Source organism: Lissotriton vulgaris, chromosome 3_1 (assembly GCF_964263255.1).
Source record: "Lissotriton vulgaris chromosome 3_1, aLisVul1.2, whole genome shotgun sequence".
NCBI lineage: Eukaryota > Metazoa > Chordata > Amphibia > Caudata > Salamandridae > Lissotriton > Lissotriton vulgaris.
Window position 1 is genome coordinate 1,418,586,710 of NC_141689.1, and position 17,919 is coordinate 1,418,604,628.

A 17,919-nucleotide genomic window follows, 5' to 3' on the forward strand; every position below is an offset into this window, starting at 1 on the left:
AATGGCCATGAATACTGTCAGTCACAATTATGATGGTTGATTTACTGTGATATGTAACTTTTGGTTTTCAGTATTGTTTTTTTTCTTCTTGTTATCATGCACATCACCTGCCATTTTTACCCGCCTCTCTTCTTACAGGTAAACGACAATGATGTCACAAACATGAGTCACACCGAAGCAGTGAATTTGCTCCGAGCTGCACCCAAGACTGTCCGACTCCTTCTCCGGCGGATTCTGGAGCTGCCTAAGGCTCCAGTCATGCCTCAAATGCTGCCTGACATTACACTGATGTGTAACAAACACGAGTTGGGTACTGAACACTTAATATTTCATTCATCCTTCAAATGTGTACTGTGTTTTCTTTCTTTAAATGTAGAGTTTGTACCCACAAATGCATTTCTTTATTGCTTTGTCTTCAATACAGGTCTGTCTTTGTTGGGAGGTTATGACAGCCTTTGCCAAGTGCTGTATATTAGTGAAATCAGTCCAGGCTCAGCAGCAGACATAGAAGGAAGCCTCCGGCCCTTTGACATCATTCACTACATAAACGGAGCCTGTACATTAGAAATGACACTGAGAGAAGCAAGGAGAGCCCTTGAAATGACACTTCCTACAACAGTATTGAAAGCAACAAGGTACAAAATATGTTAGCTAGATTCTTTAAGTTTATTCTTGTGATATTTCATTCCCAACTTTACTTCTCCATTTAGTCGCATGACTGAGCAGTATTTTGCTAAAATCAGAAGTCCAAAATGGACCTACTTAAATTCATCTGAATGTATTTATTCAGCCTTTTTGGAAATACATTGCAGCAATGATCATCAAATGTTTCCACATATGTTTTTGTGAATACTTACATACATACATATACATAAAAATATAATGTAAGCGGTATCACTTCCTTGCTCGCTATAGGACAGAGCATTGCCCAAAATATTCCAGTTCAGGGAAAACACAGCTGTTTCGTATACAAAAATACAAACCCATTTGTTTTCCTTCAAATGGCATTCAAAAAAGAAAAAAACACGAATGCTCATCTGGTCTTGTTCTTGCCAAAAGGCTCTTCTTTTATTTCTACTCCATCTGTGTATACTGTTGCTGCTGTTTTTTTTGATAACCTGACATGTTGGAAATGAAGCGTCTAAATGCAGTGTCGGGGATGGTGTTGTCTTCAACAAGAGATGGGGAAATGCATCGCTAAACATAAGATTTAAAACAGAATTAGCCATGACTCAAAAGAAACTTACAAACAAGAATTTTTATTAAAATATTAAAGTGCAATAGAGAATACAAAAGGCAAAGTATGAGAGAATTTATCAAGATGCATGATATTCCAGTCATAAGCATGTAGTTCAGAAATCAGTCAGATTAGTTACAGAACGGGCAAAACCTGGCAACTAGTTTAAGTCCAGAATATGCACCAAATCAGTAGAAAATCAGACAGCATCGCTAGCTCAGGAGGCGCCCAAAAACATCTGACAAACCCCCAATCGTTTCCTTACCTCGAAGCTAGGGAACTTGTTCAAGTCTCGGCTTGGACGCTCAACATCCTGTGATTTTGGGCAAATCACTTGATCTCTCTGTATCTAACAAAATGAATGTGTCCGTCTAATCTAAGATGTGGTCGAGGCCTGATTGAGGCCTTATTCGGCCTATGCCAATAAAACATAGTTCTATGCATCACATCATTCTTGTACTAATTGCAAAAATGGTCACATTACTAAGCAAATATTATTTAAATAAAACATAGCACTAAGAATACTCTCTCTCAAAGTTTGTAGTACATTTCCAGTTACTAATACATTATCGGGTATTTATCACCAAATTAACTCTGATATAGCAAAGATATATGGGCGCTCAGCTCATCATATTTTTTATTTGAGTTATGATCTCTTGTCAAACACTTCTTTTGTGAAAAATAACAATGTTCAATCTTCTTGTGTAAAACCTATGTACAAGAATGACAATGTAGATATTGATGCTTTATAGCATATGTCTTCTTTTTGAATGTATTTTATTAACAACTCTTTGCTACGTCCCCTGTATATGGTCCATTTCCACATGCCATTGTTTTCGAATTAAAGATTTGTTGTCAGTAATCTGTCATAGAGACTATAGTAGCAGTGATTCTATAGTAACATATGGATTACTCTCATATTCAAAATTGCTCTACCATCAGCCATGTGAAGAAAACTTGCTGGCTCAATCGATTGGTCGTTTTCTTGTTCATCTTGCTACCATGGTCATATTTTTTTTCTTTCTCTCAGCTGGATATTTCCTTTTCAATATAGATACCATGGTATGTGCTATTTGAGAGCATTAAAGTGTTAATTTCCATATACTCTAGTTATTACTACTGTATGGGGAGTAGCCATGACTCACCATAGGGCAAGGCAAGTGGGTCATAATTTTCTGTTTCCCTTCAACAATGTTGCTAAATAAGATATTCTGCACATCTGAATATATGCCGTATGCCATGGCATTTTTTCATGTGTATATTTTTTAAAGCATTTAACCAAAACCAGGATGCAAAGGGGTAATGTGAAGTAAGGTGAAATCACATTGAGCAGGCTTTGTGAATATTGGACAAGCTGTTTCAAGGTAGAGTAACTGTAATGTGCAATCTGTGAGACAGTAAAGCCTTTTGCTCATGTCCGTTTTAATGCACATTCCCTAATCTATTACTCCAATGAAGAGATCAATTTCTGAGTTATTACCACACTACGGGCCCGATGTAGGTAATTCCGATTTACCTACTCTTAAATACCGAATCATACCGATCCGGTATTTAAGAGTAGGTAAATTGGAAGGAGGCAGATGTAGGTCATTTTTATTTAACAATTACCGAATCTGTAAGATTCGGTATTTACCGATTCGGTAAATACCGAATCGGTATTTCCCATTGATTCCTATGGGCCTTGAAGCCCATAGGAATCAATAGGAAATACCGATTCGGTATTTACCGAATCAGTAAATACTGATTCCTGCAAGGGGGAACGGGGTGTCACTTTGACACCCTGTAGCACCTCAATTCCAGGCTTGTGTGCCATGTGGCACACATACATGCCCTAAGGGCATGTCTGTGTGTCACATGGCACAGGTGTACATGCACAGATTTGCATGTACACCTGAATTCGGTATTTTAGCACCCAATTGGATTGGGTGGAATATACCGACTCCTAAAGGGCCTGTGGCACTCTTTGAAGTACCAGCTACATCTTGATTTACCGAATCGGTAAATATACCGATTCGGTAATATACCGATTCGGTAAATTTACCAAATCGGTGAAAAATAGGCCACCTACATTGGAAAGGGCATTTACCGGTCGGTAAGGCCGAATTCGGCCGTTACCGACCGGTAAATGCCTACCTACATCGGGCCCTACATCTTAATTGGCTTTAAAAAAGTAATGCTTATTTTTTCACAGTTTACCTCTCAGAATCAGTTTACTGTAGAAAACAACAGAGGCCATACTTGCAAGGCCTATTCTCTAATTGCACAGAGTTAACTCCATGTGATCTAAATATGGTTTAAATTCTTTGCTTATAACCACTACACATGAAAAAACGCATGGCATAAATATTAGATGCACATGCATGGAGTGTAACTTGTACCATTGATGAGGGAGGAGACAAGTCATCAGGATACATTGAAGGCTTTGCCTCCCATGAGTCATGGCTAACAGGTGGTTATGTCTACAGTATAAATCAGTGAATGAAAGGAGTGAGATATTGTTAGGTGACATTGATATCCAGGTTCATTTACTTCAGGGAGGTTTGGTGCCAAGTCCATTGTCAACCAGCGGAAAAGGTTTTTCTTCTGGGTTTTGCAATCCAAATGCAACAGTGAGGGCATTCGTTTTTATGTACTAAAAACAAGAGGGAGTGAGAGGAAACACAAGGTTCATCCTCCATGTAAAGTGTTACATCATAAATATGGAACCCAGCTATGTCCAGAAAATCAACCCTCCACTGGAGAAAACAAAGGATTTCTTGTGAAACCCTCACCTACCATGTTGCCCCTTGGTGGCAGCCTTCATCATTGGGTCCATCGCGTTCCGCTGCGGAAAGAGGCGTGCTGTGAACTACGCAGGAACACTTTTTCTGACTATATAACGATAAAGAAGATTTTGATAAATAGGAGTGTGGGGGGTTGTGTGAAGTCTAAAAATCCCCACTAGTGGGTATGACCTATTCAATCTGACCCCTATTTGGTGTGCTTAAAAAGGGGAAAGGAGGAGAGAAGAAATTATGACACATCATTTGTAGGAAACTGTCTCTGTATATACTATACCAAAATGAGGTATCGTGTGCACAGAGTTCAGTGGAACCCCAAAGGTAGGCAGAGGTAAAAGGTGATAGCACCTTACTCTCTATTTTTGGTAGTGTGGGCGAGCAGGAAGGCTTTATCAGAGGGTAGTGTTAAGCATTTGTTGTACACACTCAATCAGCAAATGATGTCACACACTCGAAGACTGAACTCAGAGCAATTTTGTTTGTATAAAAATATTGTTAAGTTATTTTATTTCTAGAACCAAGCCAAGCCTGGCACAGGTAAGTGAAATGAATGCTTTGCAAAATATTATGCAGTGTTTACAATTGAATGCAGGTTCTCCTCAGTGTGTTATATCTAGATATCACACTGGGACATTTATTAAAGAAAGGGTGAGTAAAATCAGTTTCCATACAAATCAACTCCAAACTTGGAACATTTTTCAGAGAAAAAACAGTCAATATATTCCTATGGAGAGAAATTAGGTTATTGGTTACCAGGTAAGTACTTGGTCTTTGGGGATGAGTTTCTGGGGTTAAAACAAGAGTTCCCCCAGGGTCAAGGAACACCCTCAGCCGCACTAGGATGGCCGGGTGCAGAGTGCTGAGGCCCAGTGTTATCCAGTGGGGGATGGGGGCCTCCAGTTGGTGGCTGCTTAGGAGCAAGACACTGGGTTGCGGGAGCAAATCTCCTGTGGTTTAGCTCAGGGCAAAGAGGGATCCTAGTTAGCACCCAAAGTACACCCACAGAGGCACAGGGGCAGCTGGGTGCAGGGTGTTGTTTTGGCATCAGGTGCCCTGTTGATTGCAATGGGGATTCTCTGGTTTCAACAAAGACTGCATGCTCGGGGACGAAGATCTTCTGGAGGTGACCACTAGTTGGAGAGGTAAGTTGGGATGCCTGGGGATGCTGGGACACGGTCGGTTGGGTCACCCAAGACCGTGAGACTTTAGGTGCTGGGGTGTATTTAGGTGTTGGATTTCTCTTACCAGCTCTGGTCGGTATCAGGGTAGTCTCAAGAAAGGGGCTCCAGGCTTTGCCGGGAGATTCGAGGAAAGTCAGATATCACCAGATCTTGTATCAGGATCGCCAGGGAGACCTCCTCGCAGTGTTGGGCTATTTGAACTCGTGCATACTCACATATGTGGCCAGATTCTGTGGGTGAACAAATCCAGTGTTCACAGGAGACAAAGTCTTTTTAGGTCTCGGCTAAGCGCGCGGAAGCGCGTTCTCGCCGAGAACCTATTGCTCGCCGTGTCTGCTTTCCAGGAGACAATCCTGGCCGCACGCATCGCCTTGGAGGCGATTTCAAACTGGCACGCGCACAAGTACGAGCGCGCTGTGGCCAGCTGCTGTCTACGCATTCACACAGACACACACACGAACGCCCATGCACGCAGGTACATACATACAGACACACCCCCTGCACACATACACACACACACACACGCGCGCGCGCACACACACACAAGTGCACCGAGCCCCCCCCGCGCCGTCGCACACATACATACACACACGAGCACACACACAAGTGCACCGAGCCCCCAGCCCTTTTCAACTTACCGGGCCAATCTCGGGGGACTCCGCTCTCAGCACGCCAGCTTCATTCCCGGGGCTCCCTCTTGGTCAAGGTAGCCCCGCAACACTTGCTTCTGCTGGCGGCCCCGGGGCTCTCCACCGCTCACAGGAGCCGCGGGCCCCGAGACGCTTTCACTTCGCCTGCCTCCTCTTCCGGTCCGGACGCGGCCCGCCCCCGTCACAGGCATTCTTGCCTGACTTCCGGTAAGGCTTTTTTTTGCTTCCATGGACGTCAGTGAGTTCTTGTTTGTGAATTGTTAGACTGTTTACCCCATGCTTTTTATTGTGCCTGTGTAGGCTTTTTAACCATCTATATTTATTGTGCATAGCTTTTAACCTTGCCCGTTGTGATTAAGTGGTAAGAATTTTAATCACTCGTTTTAGCCCGCTCTAGTAAGGACATTTTGACCACATATGGTTAGGGTACATAGTTAGTCATTTTCAAGCCCACGTATAGTGTACGTGTTAGACTTTTTCAAGAGCACACGTTTGAAGAGCTATGCTTTTCCGAAACGCCTTGAAGGTGGTCTCAGGATGCATGCCTTCTTAACTGAACGCTCTGGACCCCCACCCAAAGCCACACCCACAACCTTGCCAAGTGTCACTTATCAGGATTTAGTGTAGCACGTCATTTTTCTCTTCTTGATACTGCAACAACGTTTATGTCATGCAATGAAGAGCTTCATAAATCTGGTGATACATTGCCTCTTGATTTGCCAAAAATGTAAATTATCTCCTGCAGTGCGCACTCAGCAGCTACCACTGCATGCTTGCTCTGCCTAGGTTAGGTGACCTGGCTATTTGGAATAGGCAGGGGCATTCCTGATTGTTCATAATCTATCCTGGCATTTTCACTAATTTTAGCACAGATCCCAGTTTTAGAGAGGGTAGACTGAACACAGAGGGAGGCAAGCTTGTATGCATTCCATTGCAGGATTAGTTACACACCTTTTTAGAAGTCAATTTAATCAACATAGATTATACTGCTGTAGGAGTTTCAAATATTTTATTTCTTTTAGTGTCTTGTATGTGTTCTCAATGCTGGTGGGCACTGTTGTGTCTGTGGATGTGAAATTGCAGTCCTTATTGCATGTTTGTGAAATTTTCGAGTTTTTTTTTTTCAAAATCTAGACACTCTCTGCCTAGGTTTGATGAGATGTGTTGCCTGCGGTTACGGCGCTATGCAGTGGTGCACTGGCTACATCGACAGTCCTTGTGTAGCCCTTCACTGTCCTCCTTATTGGACTGCTGGTGCACATAGTGCACCAACCACAGCATGAACAAGTTATCATGGCTCCTGCAGCTGACTCTTACTGCAAAGGGATTTGATGGGACCTCCACCGCTAACTGCATAGCTGCCAAGTTTTCATATTCTTAATTTGTGATATTTCTGTGGTTTCAGTTGGCAAATGTGTGACATTCTACCGACATATGTGTGACACTTAGAGTAACACTTTCTCATAAGCAATGACCAATTTTTGAGTGTCTATGAATTTTCTGCTACCCCTTTCAGACATGTCACACACCAATGAACTCTGATCAGCCCCCCCACTGCACCGTCCCTTCACTGCTGCACTCTCTCCTCAGCCTCTCAATGCACCCTCTCCTCAGCCTCTCACTGCACTGTCCCTTCACTGTTTCACTCTCTCCTCAGCCTCTCCCTGTCCCGTCCCTTCACTGCTGCACTCTATCCTCAGCCCCTCCCTACACAGTCCCTTCACTGCTGCACTCTCTCCTCAGCCCCACTGCACCATCCCTTCACTGCTGCAGTCTGTGTGTGTCTGTGTGTGTCTGTGTGTGTGTGTGTGTGGCTCTGTCTGTGTCTGTGTGTGTGCGGCCCTGTCTGTGTTTGTGTGTGCATGGCTCTGTCTGTGTTTCTGTGTTTGTGGCTCTGTCTGTGTCTCTGTGTGTGTGGCTCTGTCTGTGTGTGTGTGTGTGTGTGTGTGTGTGTGTGTGTGGCTCTGTCTGTGTGTGTGTGTGTGTGTTGGGCTCTGTGTGTGTGTTGGGTTCTGTGTGGGTAGATTTTTGTAGGTGGGCCTGTGTGAGGTTGGCTGTGTGTGTGTGTGTGTAGGTGGGTCTGTGTGAGGGTGGCTCTGTGTGTGTGGGTGGCTCTGTGTGTGTGGGTGGCTCTGTGTGAATGACTGTGTGGGTGGCTCTGTGTGGGTGTGTGTGGGTGGCTTTGTGTGTGTGGCTCTGAGTGTGGGTGCAAATGCAATAGGTCTCGCATTTGCGAGAGATTAAGCTATTGGCATTGTAAATGACTGCCATTTATTTATATGTTTTAAAAACAAAAACATAAATAAAAATAATGTCATGAGCAATGCCAATAGCTCTAACTTTAACAATGCAGAGACCATTGCATTGTAAATGCTTGTTTGTGGAAGGCAGGGCAGTTCCTCGTGGTTCTCGAGGTTGCTGGCTGAAAGACACAACAGAGTTTCGCTTCTGCAGGTTCGAGGTGGGGACAGGCCTGTAGGGCTGTTGCCAAGTCACTCGGCGATCTCTTCTTAGCTTCAGCAAGGCTGTTTGGTCGTTCTTGCTTTCTTCTTGGTAGTTTCTTGTGTGAGTGGGGCAAGGTTCGGTGTTGCCCCTAAATATTAAATTTAGGGGCACTATAAGTAGGTAAAGGTTGGGACCAATGGGTCCCTTCCTTGGGGCGGGTACACACCCCTTATCATGCCAACCTACAGTTGGATGGGGACATATGCCTCACTCTGGTTGGCTGGGTCACCCAGTCTTAAAGATGGCGGGGACTGAGAGTTGTGCTTCACCTCACCTCCCCCGCCTGAGGGGTTGGCAAAGGTGGGCACACCTCCCTTCCTCACTTGGTTTGCCCGCCAATTCTTCCACCCGAAGTGGGGGTCAGAACAGGTGGGGGCCAGTTGCTGGAAGCAGCCAAGGGCCTGGGGAAGCTCACAAAGGCGGTAACCCCATCCTGGGGGAGGAGGCTTGGCTCCTCATCCCAGGATATTCATTGTTTCAGACCCCAGGGAGCCGCAGGCTCTCGACCCAGAGGCCCAGAAACAAGTCTGGTGGTGGCAGCTAGTGATTTAAGGGGGAAGCTCTATGATGCCCACTGTGTGTATGTTTCCTTAAATCCCACACTGGCATCAGTGTGGGTTTAATGTGCTGAGAAGTTTGATACCAAACTTCATAGTTTTCAGTAAAGCCTTTGTGGTACCATGGAGTTTTTAATGGCAAACTCCCAGCACCATATACTCTTAATGGAATTACTGCACTTACAATGTCTAAGAATTGACTTAGACACTGTAGGGGTACAGGGCTCGTGCAACTGTACCCTCACCACTGGTATAGGGGACACCTTGAAGCATGTCGACAGGGTACTAGGGACTGTGACAACATAAGTTATTTTTCATTTATCCAACCCCCTGTTTAACATACCAACTAGAGGCAAGAATAAAATGTTGGCTTACTTGCTAGGTATTTTTAATTATCGCTCATCATCACTCCACACCACACACTACACTACACAAAGCTTCACTAATAGTGCTCCTACGTATTCCTCGCAAGTCACAGCACGCCCCAAGCAGTAGATGCTTGGGATGGCCCCAATGATGAAGCATGTCACCTAAGGGCAACCTTGGGTGAGTGAGGGGACTCAAGAAAATAATTTTCTTTTCCAAAACGGCACCATCAAAAATCTGGCCAGCCCTGAAGAAACCTTCTCCCTGGCTAGGTTCACATGATCCACTTTGCGGATTTGAGTGTTACACTTTACATTTCAGGAGTCAGAACCTAGCATTAGCCTCTCTCTCCCTCTTTTTGATAAAGTGTTTTAAAATGCTTCTTAACCTATGTGGGTTGCTTAAAATGAAAACGCAATTTCCGATATTGATTGGAGAAGCTCCAGCAGCTGCATGCTGCCTTTACGTGTACCAAAAACAAGAGGTAGTGAACACTGGGTTCATCAGCTGCATAAAGCGTTACATCACTAATATGGAATTCAGCCATGTCAAGAAAATTGACCCTCCACTGGAGAAAACAAAAGTTTTCTTGTGAAACCCTCACCCATCAGGGGTTACCCCCTTGGTGGCATGCTTCATCATTGGGTCCATCCTGTTCTGCTGTGGAACGAGGCATGCTGCGACCTACGAACTAAGCGGTAGACTATATAATGATAAAGAAGTTGTTGAAAAATAGGAGTGGGGGGGTGACGTCTAAAAAAACTTAGCTAGTAGGTTTGACCTATTTATCCTGACCCCTAGTCGGTATGCTTAAAAAGTGAAAGGTAGGAGAGGAAAAATTATGTGTCTGCTTTCCTACAAGGTCAACATGTTTCAAGCCGTGCCCCTATCCGCTTCTCATCAGGACATAGGGAAACTAACTCCCTTGGCCAATGCCTGCTGTTTTTCTCAATATGCACACAATTGTCATGCTTAATGAAATATACATACAATTACCGCATAATCGGTAATTGAACTGATCTGCAATTATTCTGCAAATCTGTGAAAATAAAAGTGGAAAGTTAAACTGCACAGCCCTCCGGCTGTATGCACATACTTTCCTTTGATTTAAACATATCGCTATTATTTTACGTCTGCACCTCCAAGTAAAGAAACGTGAAATCAAATTACTATGTGGACACATCTAGCATGGCTCCAAAAAGGAACTTTATAAATAAGCTAAACGCTCTGTGGTCAAAAGAAAATACACCAGAATTATACACAATAATTATTTTTTTTTAAACACAATAAAACACTACACTTACATAAAAGATGCCCGGATAATGCCTCGTGGGATAAGTGGAGCAATTATTGATTTAGAAAATAATAAAAGTGAACACAGGGCTTTTTAAAACGTTGCCTTCTGTAAGGTGTGGGCTGGATAGTGGATTTAAAGAACTGATTTCATGAATTTCCTAACAAGGCCCAGTATTTAATTCCCAGGAGGTAAAGTGATCGGATGTACAGAAGCATTGGTATTGGCATAGAGTGATACGTGGAGAATGGATAGTGGGCCAGAAACAGGAAATTGAATATTGATCTATATTACCTGGTGATCCAGTCTATTGACAGGAAGGGTTTTATGCCGAAGTGTGATATGCTAGTGTAATATGTTATAAGCATATATATGTGTTTAGCCTGAATGGTCAAATGAGGCAGATTCTTTGGATTTTAAGTAGATTACAAGCAAATTGTAGTGAGTGAAAGTGTCAGTGAAGGGCATGAAAGTTGTGAGTAGATGGAATGCCTTTTTGCTATTCATGCTATTCATGGTATACAGAAGTTGGTTTCAGGACTGATCTCCTCTATTCCTGGAAAGCGAGTGAAGCGCAGAGATAGCTTAATACCAGAAAATAGATTATGATTATGATCAGTTGATAAGGTATGAACAGTACCAGGAGAGCACTGCTCCATTGGTATCAAGATTAGGTGTATAATATGGTCAGCTGTATCAAAGGTGGCAGAGAGGTTGAGTAGTATAAAAGTAGGAAAACATGTTTATCGTGAGAAGATGTGCTGAAATCGGATATTTAATAGATGGTAGACACTGTGGAGTGATCCTCTGTTAATGTAGACTGACATCCTTTTCCTCTGTTTTGCCATGCACAAACTTGGATCTGCCAGGGCTAGTTTTGTACAATTATAAATGTAAATTCCTTCTGCAGCAGTGCAGCTTATGTTGTTTTGTACCATTTATCAACTCATGTAGGACTTTCTATTCCTAAAAATGTACATGGGGCATATTAAAATATCATTAGTATGGTTTTATATTTACAGGTTTTCTCTTTCAAGCAGAATTCAGTTATAGTTGTCATGCTGCTCGTGAACTATGAGAAAAAGAAGCAGATTTGCTCTCCTTATAAATATTTATATTCTATGTTTAAATTGTTTACTGTGTTATCATTTGTTAATATGAATCATTTTAGTTTTCTGTGTGCATTACAATTGCAGGAGGTGTACATTCTGTTATTATGACATGAAAGTTAAATCAAATTACTAATTACTTTTAAAAGTTCTGATTTTCTCATTTATAATTTGCTTAACCTTTCAGAAATGAAACATAAAATGCATATATGTTTTATCTTACAGAGATGGTCACCCTGTTGTTCCAAGCATTTCTCTATTGTCAGATTTGCCTTCCAAAGTCAATGGTAAGCATTTTAAGCATTTTCTCTCAAATGAAGTCTGGAGACATATATGTTCTTGTGCCAATGTGAAGGAAAGCTTCTTTCCCATTAGTGGTTCAAGTCGGGCAAGACCTTCAAATTGAGCAAAAATGCAGTGATGCATATCACCAGTTTCTTCAAATTGTTATGATTTAGGAGACCAACCACTGTTGCAATGAAAACTCTTAGTTAGCAATTTTCGTGGATGACTAACAAGCAAGTTTTTCCCTGCCCCTCGCGGTTTTGTTTGTTGACTGGGCTGACATTCTTAGGTAGACAGGAGACAGCATATATTTTAAATTTTTTGTTTTATGTTTTTAGGGTGAAGGGAAATTATTGTCTTTCTCCTGTTTATGTGAGGAAGTAGTGACAGAGAAAAGTCCAGATTAAAGCCTAAAGTTCTCTCAGGAATAGGGACAATATTGTCTTTTACTGTCAGCTCAACAAGGAGCATAAGATCAACAGTGTTCTTAATATCGAGCGATAACAAAAGTAACTCCACTTTCTGGGGAGTTCGGCGGCAAAAAGGTGTAGGCCATTCCTGCTTGGAGTTTGATGAGGTTAATGAAAAAGGTCAGTATATTTTGAAATGGGCACAGATTTTAAATAGGGTCAAGTGTCATCTGCACACCCCCGAAACATCGAGCAATATAGTTAAAGGTACAAGTACAGGGCATTGTAGCACCCTCAGTATGTGGCTTCCAGTATTAACCAGCTGAAATGTGTAGATTAGAAAAAAGAACTACCATCTCAGGACCACACACAAATGCCCATGCAGTGTGTGATGTTCCATAGTTACTATTAATCTACTATAAACAACTGTTAGAAAAGCTTCTGAAATTTAAACAAAAGAACATGCGCCCCACCATTGAGGAATCGGCTCATGTTGTCTAAAACTTTGTAGGTGGCAGTCTCAATGCTACAACTGAAAAGGAAAATTTGTTTTCAACAGGTATGAATAAAAAAATAATGCCTTTCTTCTACAATGAAATAGGTCTAATCATTGGAAGACCGAATCAATCAATACGGCTGCTCAATCAAATAATTCTTTATACGGAAACCCATATAATAGAGCTGCTCCAACATTACAAAAAACATGTACAGTAAGAGACATATACAAGACAAAACACATGTATGAAAGAAATATAAAAGTATGCATTTATTCATGAAAACATATTAATTTGTTCTTTTGAAGTCCAATCGAGTCATTCCAACCTGGGAATACAAGGCAAAAAAGGGTTAGATTGGAGCATTATGTTTAAGACCGATAATGTATTTTTTTCAAAATTGGGGTGGGATTTTGATTAAGTTTCCTCCCGAGTGTTCCCTGTTTGGCAGTTGCAGCTGCTGTCTTCCCCTCATGCTGGACGGCTCTCTTCTCCTGAATAAATCCCAAACTACAATCTCCTGCCTCCGCCTCATCTTTACAGATTTGCAATGTTCTTTATATCTAGGAGGGATAAGGGGATAAATAATTGACCAGCTATTCACCTTGATACAAATAGTTGGATATTTTCAGTGTCACATTGATGAAGTTTAGTGGTAAAAAGTTGAATTACCAGTAGGTTTGAGGAGGTTAATAGTCAAGGTAAACTTTTTTTTATTCATTCATCAGTGTTTTTGCACCGCTTTTGATGGCAGCCAGTTCAATACAGTCACTATTTATTTTCGTGAATTAATATTCCTTTAGGGTGCATTAGAGCATCTTTTTGTGACCCTTGATTAATATGTTTAACTGTCGAAGCCTCTCGGCTGAGTAAACATTGGATTCTTGGTATTTCCCCCTTTTTGGAGTTTGAATGTTTATTTGCTTCATCTCCCTTAAATGTATTTTGATTATTGAGTCTCTTCCCTTATGACTTGTTGTTAACTTGGGCTACATGTACGCTACCCATTTTCTGAACTTCCACACAATTGAGGATATTATTTTGCAGATGCAGATATTCCTCAAGCTAAACTGTTTTATCTGCTTCTCCTGTTTCTTGTAGAAAGGTTTTACATTCAATACAAATATTTGTTGTGCAGCTACCTTTTATGATTTCTGTCTTTATTTTACTAGATTAAAGTTGGTATGCATCAACTACAAAAGCCTTAAGATGCAGCTTATCAAGCAATTCATTATTTAAGTGTAAATTGTATGCTAAATTGGTGACATTTTGGTTTCAAGTTGATAAAAACCTAAATCTTGGTTTTGATAAAGCCATTTCATAACTAGCTAGCCTTTTCTTAAAAACATACTCATTTTTGGACTCACGGATGTGTACCTTTAGTACTGCCAATTTTAAGGCACTAATTGCAGATAATGAAATAACAACCTCTTAAATTGTATTGGTAGAAGCTGAAGTTGGACTGGCATTTGGCATTTACTGGCACATTATTGTGGTATGGTTTGTGTCTTTACGGTCCAAATGACAGATATTTATAACCAGTTGCATCTCACCTATGAGCCAACTGCTTTGATACCTTATGCGTCATTCTGAGTGTATCAATGTTTATGTCAAGAGTCAAATGATATGCATTCTGTTCATATACAAATTTAGTGGTTGGATTATGCATGTCAAATTAGTGAGCAAAAGCCACTATAATGACTTATAAAATCATGACTTTAGCTAGAGCATGCAAGGCAACAATAGGACCATGTTTGAAAGACTGTGAGTGGAGTGGAATGAAGTAAAGTGGAGTGGTGGAGTGGAGTAATGCAGAGTGGCACTGAGTAGAGTAGAGTGGCATGGGGTAAAGTAGAGTGGCGTTGACTTGAGTACAGCAGAGTGGAGTAAAGCAGCCTGTCATGGAGTAAAGTAGAGTGGCGCTGAGTTGAGTAGAGTGGAGTGGAATAAATCAGAGTGGAGTGGAGTAAAGCAGAGCGGTATTGAGTAGAGTGGCGTGGAGTAAAGCAGAGTGGGGTAAGGCAGAGTGGGGTACGGCAGAGTGGGGTAAGGCAGAGTGGGGTAAGGCAGAGTGGGGTAAGGCAGAGTGGGGTATATTAGAGTGACGTTGCGTGGGGTCAATTAAAGCAGAGCTGCATGGAGTATTGCTGAGTGGCGTTGAGTAGAGAGGCGTGGAGTAAAGCTGAGAGGTGTGGAGTGTAGTAAAGCAGATTACTATAGAGTGGAGTAGAGTCAAATAGAGTGGAGTAAAGCAGAGTGGTGTGGAGTGGAGTGGAGTGGAGTAAAGCAAAGTGGAATAAAGCAGAGTGGTTTTGAGTAGAGTGTCTTGGAGTAAAGCAGAGTGGAGCGGAGTGAAGCAGAGTGGAGTAAATTAGAATGACAATGAGTGGAGTGGATTAAAGCAGAGCGGCATGGAGTATTGCTGAGTGGCGTTGAGCAGAGTAGCGTGGAGTAAAGCAGAGTGGCATGGAGCAAAGCAGAGCATGGTAGAGAAAAGCAGGGTGGGGTGGAGTGGAGTAAAGAAGAGTGCTGTGGATAAAATTACAGTGGCATGGAGTAAAGTAGAGTGAAGTGGAGTAAAGCAGAGTGGTGTAAAGCAGAGTGGAGTGGATCAAAACAGAGTGGTTTTGAGGAGTGGAGTAAAGTAGAGTGTTGTGGAGTAAAGTAAAGTGTGGAATCTGCATTCCCAGACACTTGAAGTAACTCAGCATGTTATTGACGGCAGGGCAGGGTTTCAGATATAAGGTAAACTATTGCAATTATAGCATTAATCAGGGATCGAGGGTGGAGGAAATAAATAATGTGCTGATCCTGCAACAACATTCTAGTTTTATGATTAGGTTTGCCAGCTCATTATTTTGATGATACAGTCTGTACAAAAATAAGCAGTCACCTAAAGCTGTATTTTCAGCACTTTTTGTGCATACTTCGAACAGCAAATATAAATTGAAGCACTTTTAATTGTGTTCTAGGGCTGCCTGAATGATCCAAAACTGATAATTAAAGGGAACAAAGACAGAAAAGTCATATTATAAATGAATACATACTTTTTTATTTTAAACCCTAGTTAGTTTCAAGACAAGGTCTTTGCACGATCTTTAAACACATGGACGGTATTTTTCTTTTGGCAACCCTACTTTATATTTCTTTTCATGAAATGCAATCTCACACTACGGCCGTAAATGTAAAATACAAATGTAAGGAATAGCAGAGTGGAGGCCCAGGGGTACTGGAACCAGAAAAAACGAAGCCTCTGTAAGAAGTTTACAAAGATTTGTAAATATGCAAATGGTCTTTCAAAAACCTGTGAAAAACTTGGGCGTGCTGGAGATAAGACTCCAGACACTGCCCAGCTGATTCCACAGCTACTTGAGCTGCTCCAGCCCGGGATGAGACACACGGCATTTGGGGGTGGGATGGGAACTCCTTCAAAGTGTAGAGAAATGAACATATTCCAGAGTTTGCCCATCCCATTTAAGCGATAATGAGCAAGGCTTTCTATAGATATGTTTTCCGTGCCTACCATATAAAATATGATGCAATGAGGTGAAGGGCTCCTTCAAATTAAAAAAAGAAATTAACACATTCCAGAGTTCACCTGTCAGTCTTCTGCGCAGCTAAGATGTGATGCAGTGAGGGGCTCCTTCAAAGTAATGTTAAAACAAATTAACACATTCCAGAGTTGCACGTTGATCTTCTGCGCAGCTAAGTGCAAGCCTTTCTTTGTTCCAAAAGCAGTCGAAAACAGAAAAAAAGAGTGTGAAAATGAACCAAAAAGTGCTTGATCTGCAAGTAAAACGAAATGTAAACCCTTTGCTCCTACACAACAGAAAGTCTATGTGAAGTTATGCCCGCATTTAGAGCACTTCCATAATAGGTGCATGGTCTTCCCTGGTCATTCACCTGTTCTTTAAATTTTAAGAAAAGTTAGCAATGTCCTATAAAAGAGCAGCTATCTAATGAAAAACTGTTGGTGAATTAAATGTTCTACATGCCTCAAAGCATGCATAAGTGGACCACTCCCGCCAATACATCTTTAGTTAACATCCGAGGCTGGAGATGGACGTGCTGTGTATAAGAAATACTGTGTGCGTATATGCGTGTTGGAGAAATGTACACGGCATGAACTGACCCCCTGGAGAGATGTCCTATTACCGTCTAGTTCGATGCCTTCATAGCTTGATAGCTATCAAGAGGCACCAGGTCATGTGCAAAACCTTTAATCGGTCATACTTTTTAACTGAAAGCACGAGCACGTAGGCACACTTTAATAATGTAAACAAAACTAGGATGCAGAGAGGTTGATTAACAGGGTGAAAGTATCAGTTATGGGTATCGTGGCACTTGCACAGAGCAACAGCAGAAGTGCACAGAGGTGAGTCGCTGTACTGCCGCGCACACACACACACGAGTAAAGGATGTATACAGCAGTACTTATTTCCTAGGCAGGAGAAAAGAGCTCAGAGTACCAGCGGCTGGAGAGTTGCACCGGCCATCCTGCGCAGCTACCAACTGAAGAATGTGGACGACGGCACTTAACAGGGAGCGACTGCACTGGTGCACGGGATCTTTGTTGTGTTGCCTCGATAAAAACACAACAAAAACATCATCAGTAACGAGCATGACACGGCCAGACCAACGCGAGAGCAGGGAAAAACACTGTATAGGGAGAGAAGGGCATTCCTTTGAAGTCTGATGCGGCGGGCATGGGAGCGGCAGGCATGGGAGCGGCAGCCTTTGAAGTATGATGGGAGGGGGCGGGGGAGCGGCAGCTTTGAAGTCTGATGCGAGGCACAGACAAATGGTGGTTTGTGACGTGGCTGGTTTGTGCATACGCCTGTCTCACATGAACTGTGGCTAATCCGCAGTTTCAGTAGAGTTTTCGGACCGCTTATCAGAATCTGGACAAACAAGCATTGCTAAAGCAATGCTTTAGGTCAAGACCTAAAAAGGGCCGAAATCCTGCTTGATGAGAATTGAGGAATTGAGATTGCTCTACAAAGGATTAGAGGCAGTTGGTGACGTGGGCTTCCAACACTTTGGCCAGGAAA

The 17,919-nt window shown here is 42.2% G+C and overlaps 1 protein-coding gene across 9 annotated transcripts in view; it reads left to right on the top strand.

Moving 5' to 3' along the window:
• The window catches only part of PTPN13 (protein tyrosine phosphatase non-receptor type 13), a 981,974-nt gene that overhangs the window by 788,749 nt on the left and 175,306 nt on the right, over positions 1-17,919 (top strand). For all 9 annotated transcript variants that reach the window (XM_086961883.1, XM_086961888.1, XM_086961886.1 and 6 more), the window contains 3 exons: positions 139-310; positions 425-635; positions 11,905-11,966. In XM_086961883.1, the coding sequence (XP_086818009.1) occupies positions 139-310; positions 425-635; positions 11,905-11,966 (445 nt within the window). The remainder of the gene's footprint in view (positions 1-138; positions 311-424; positions 636-11,904; positions 11,967-17,919) is intronic.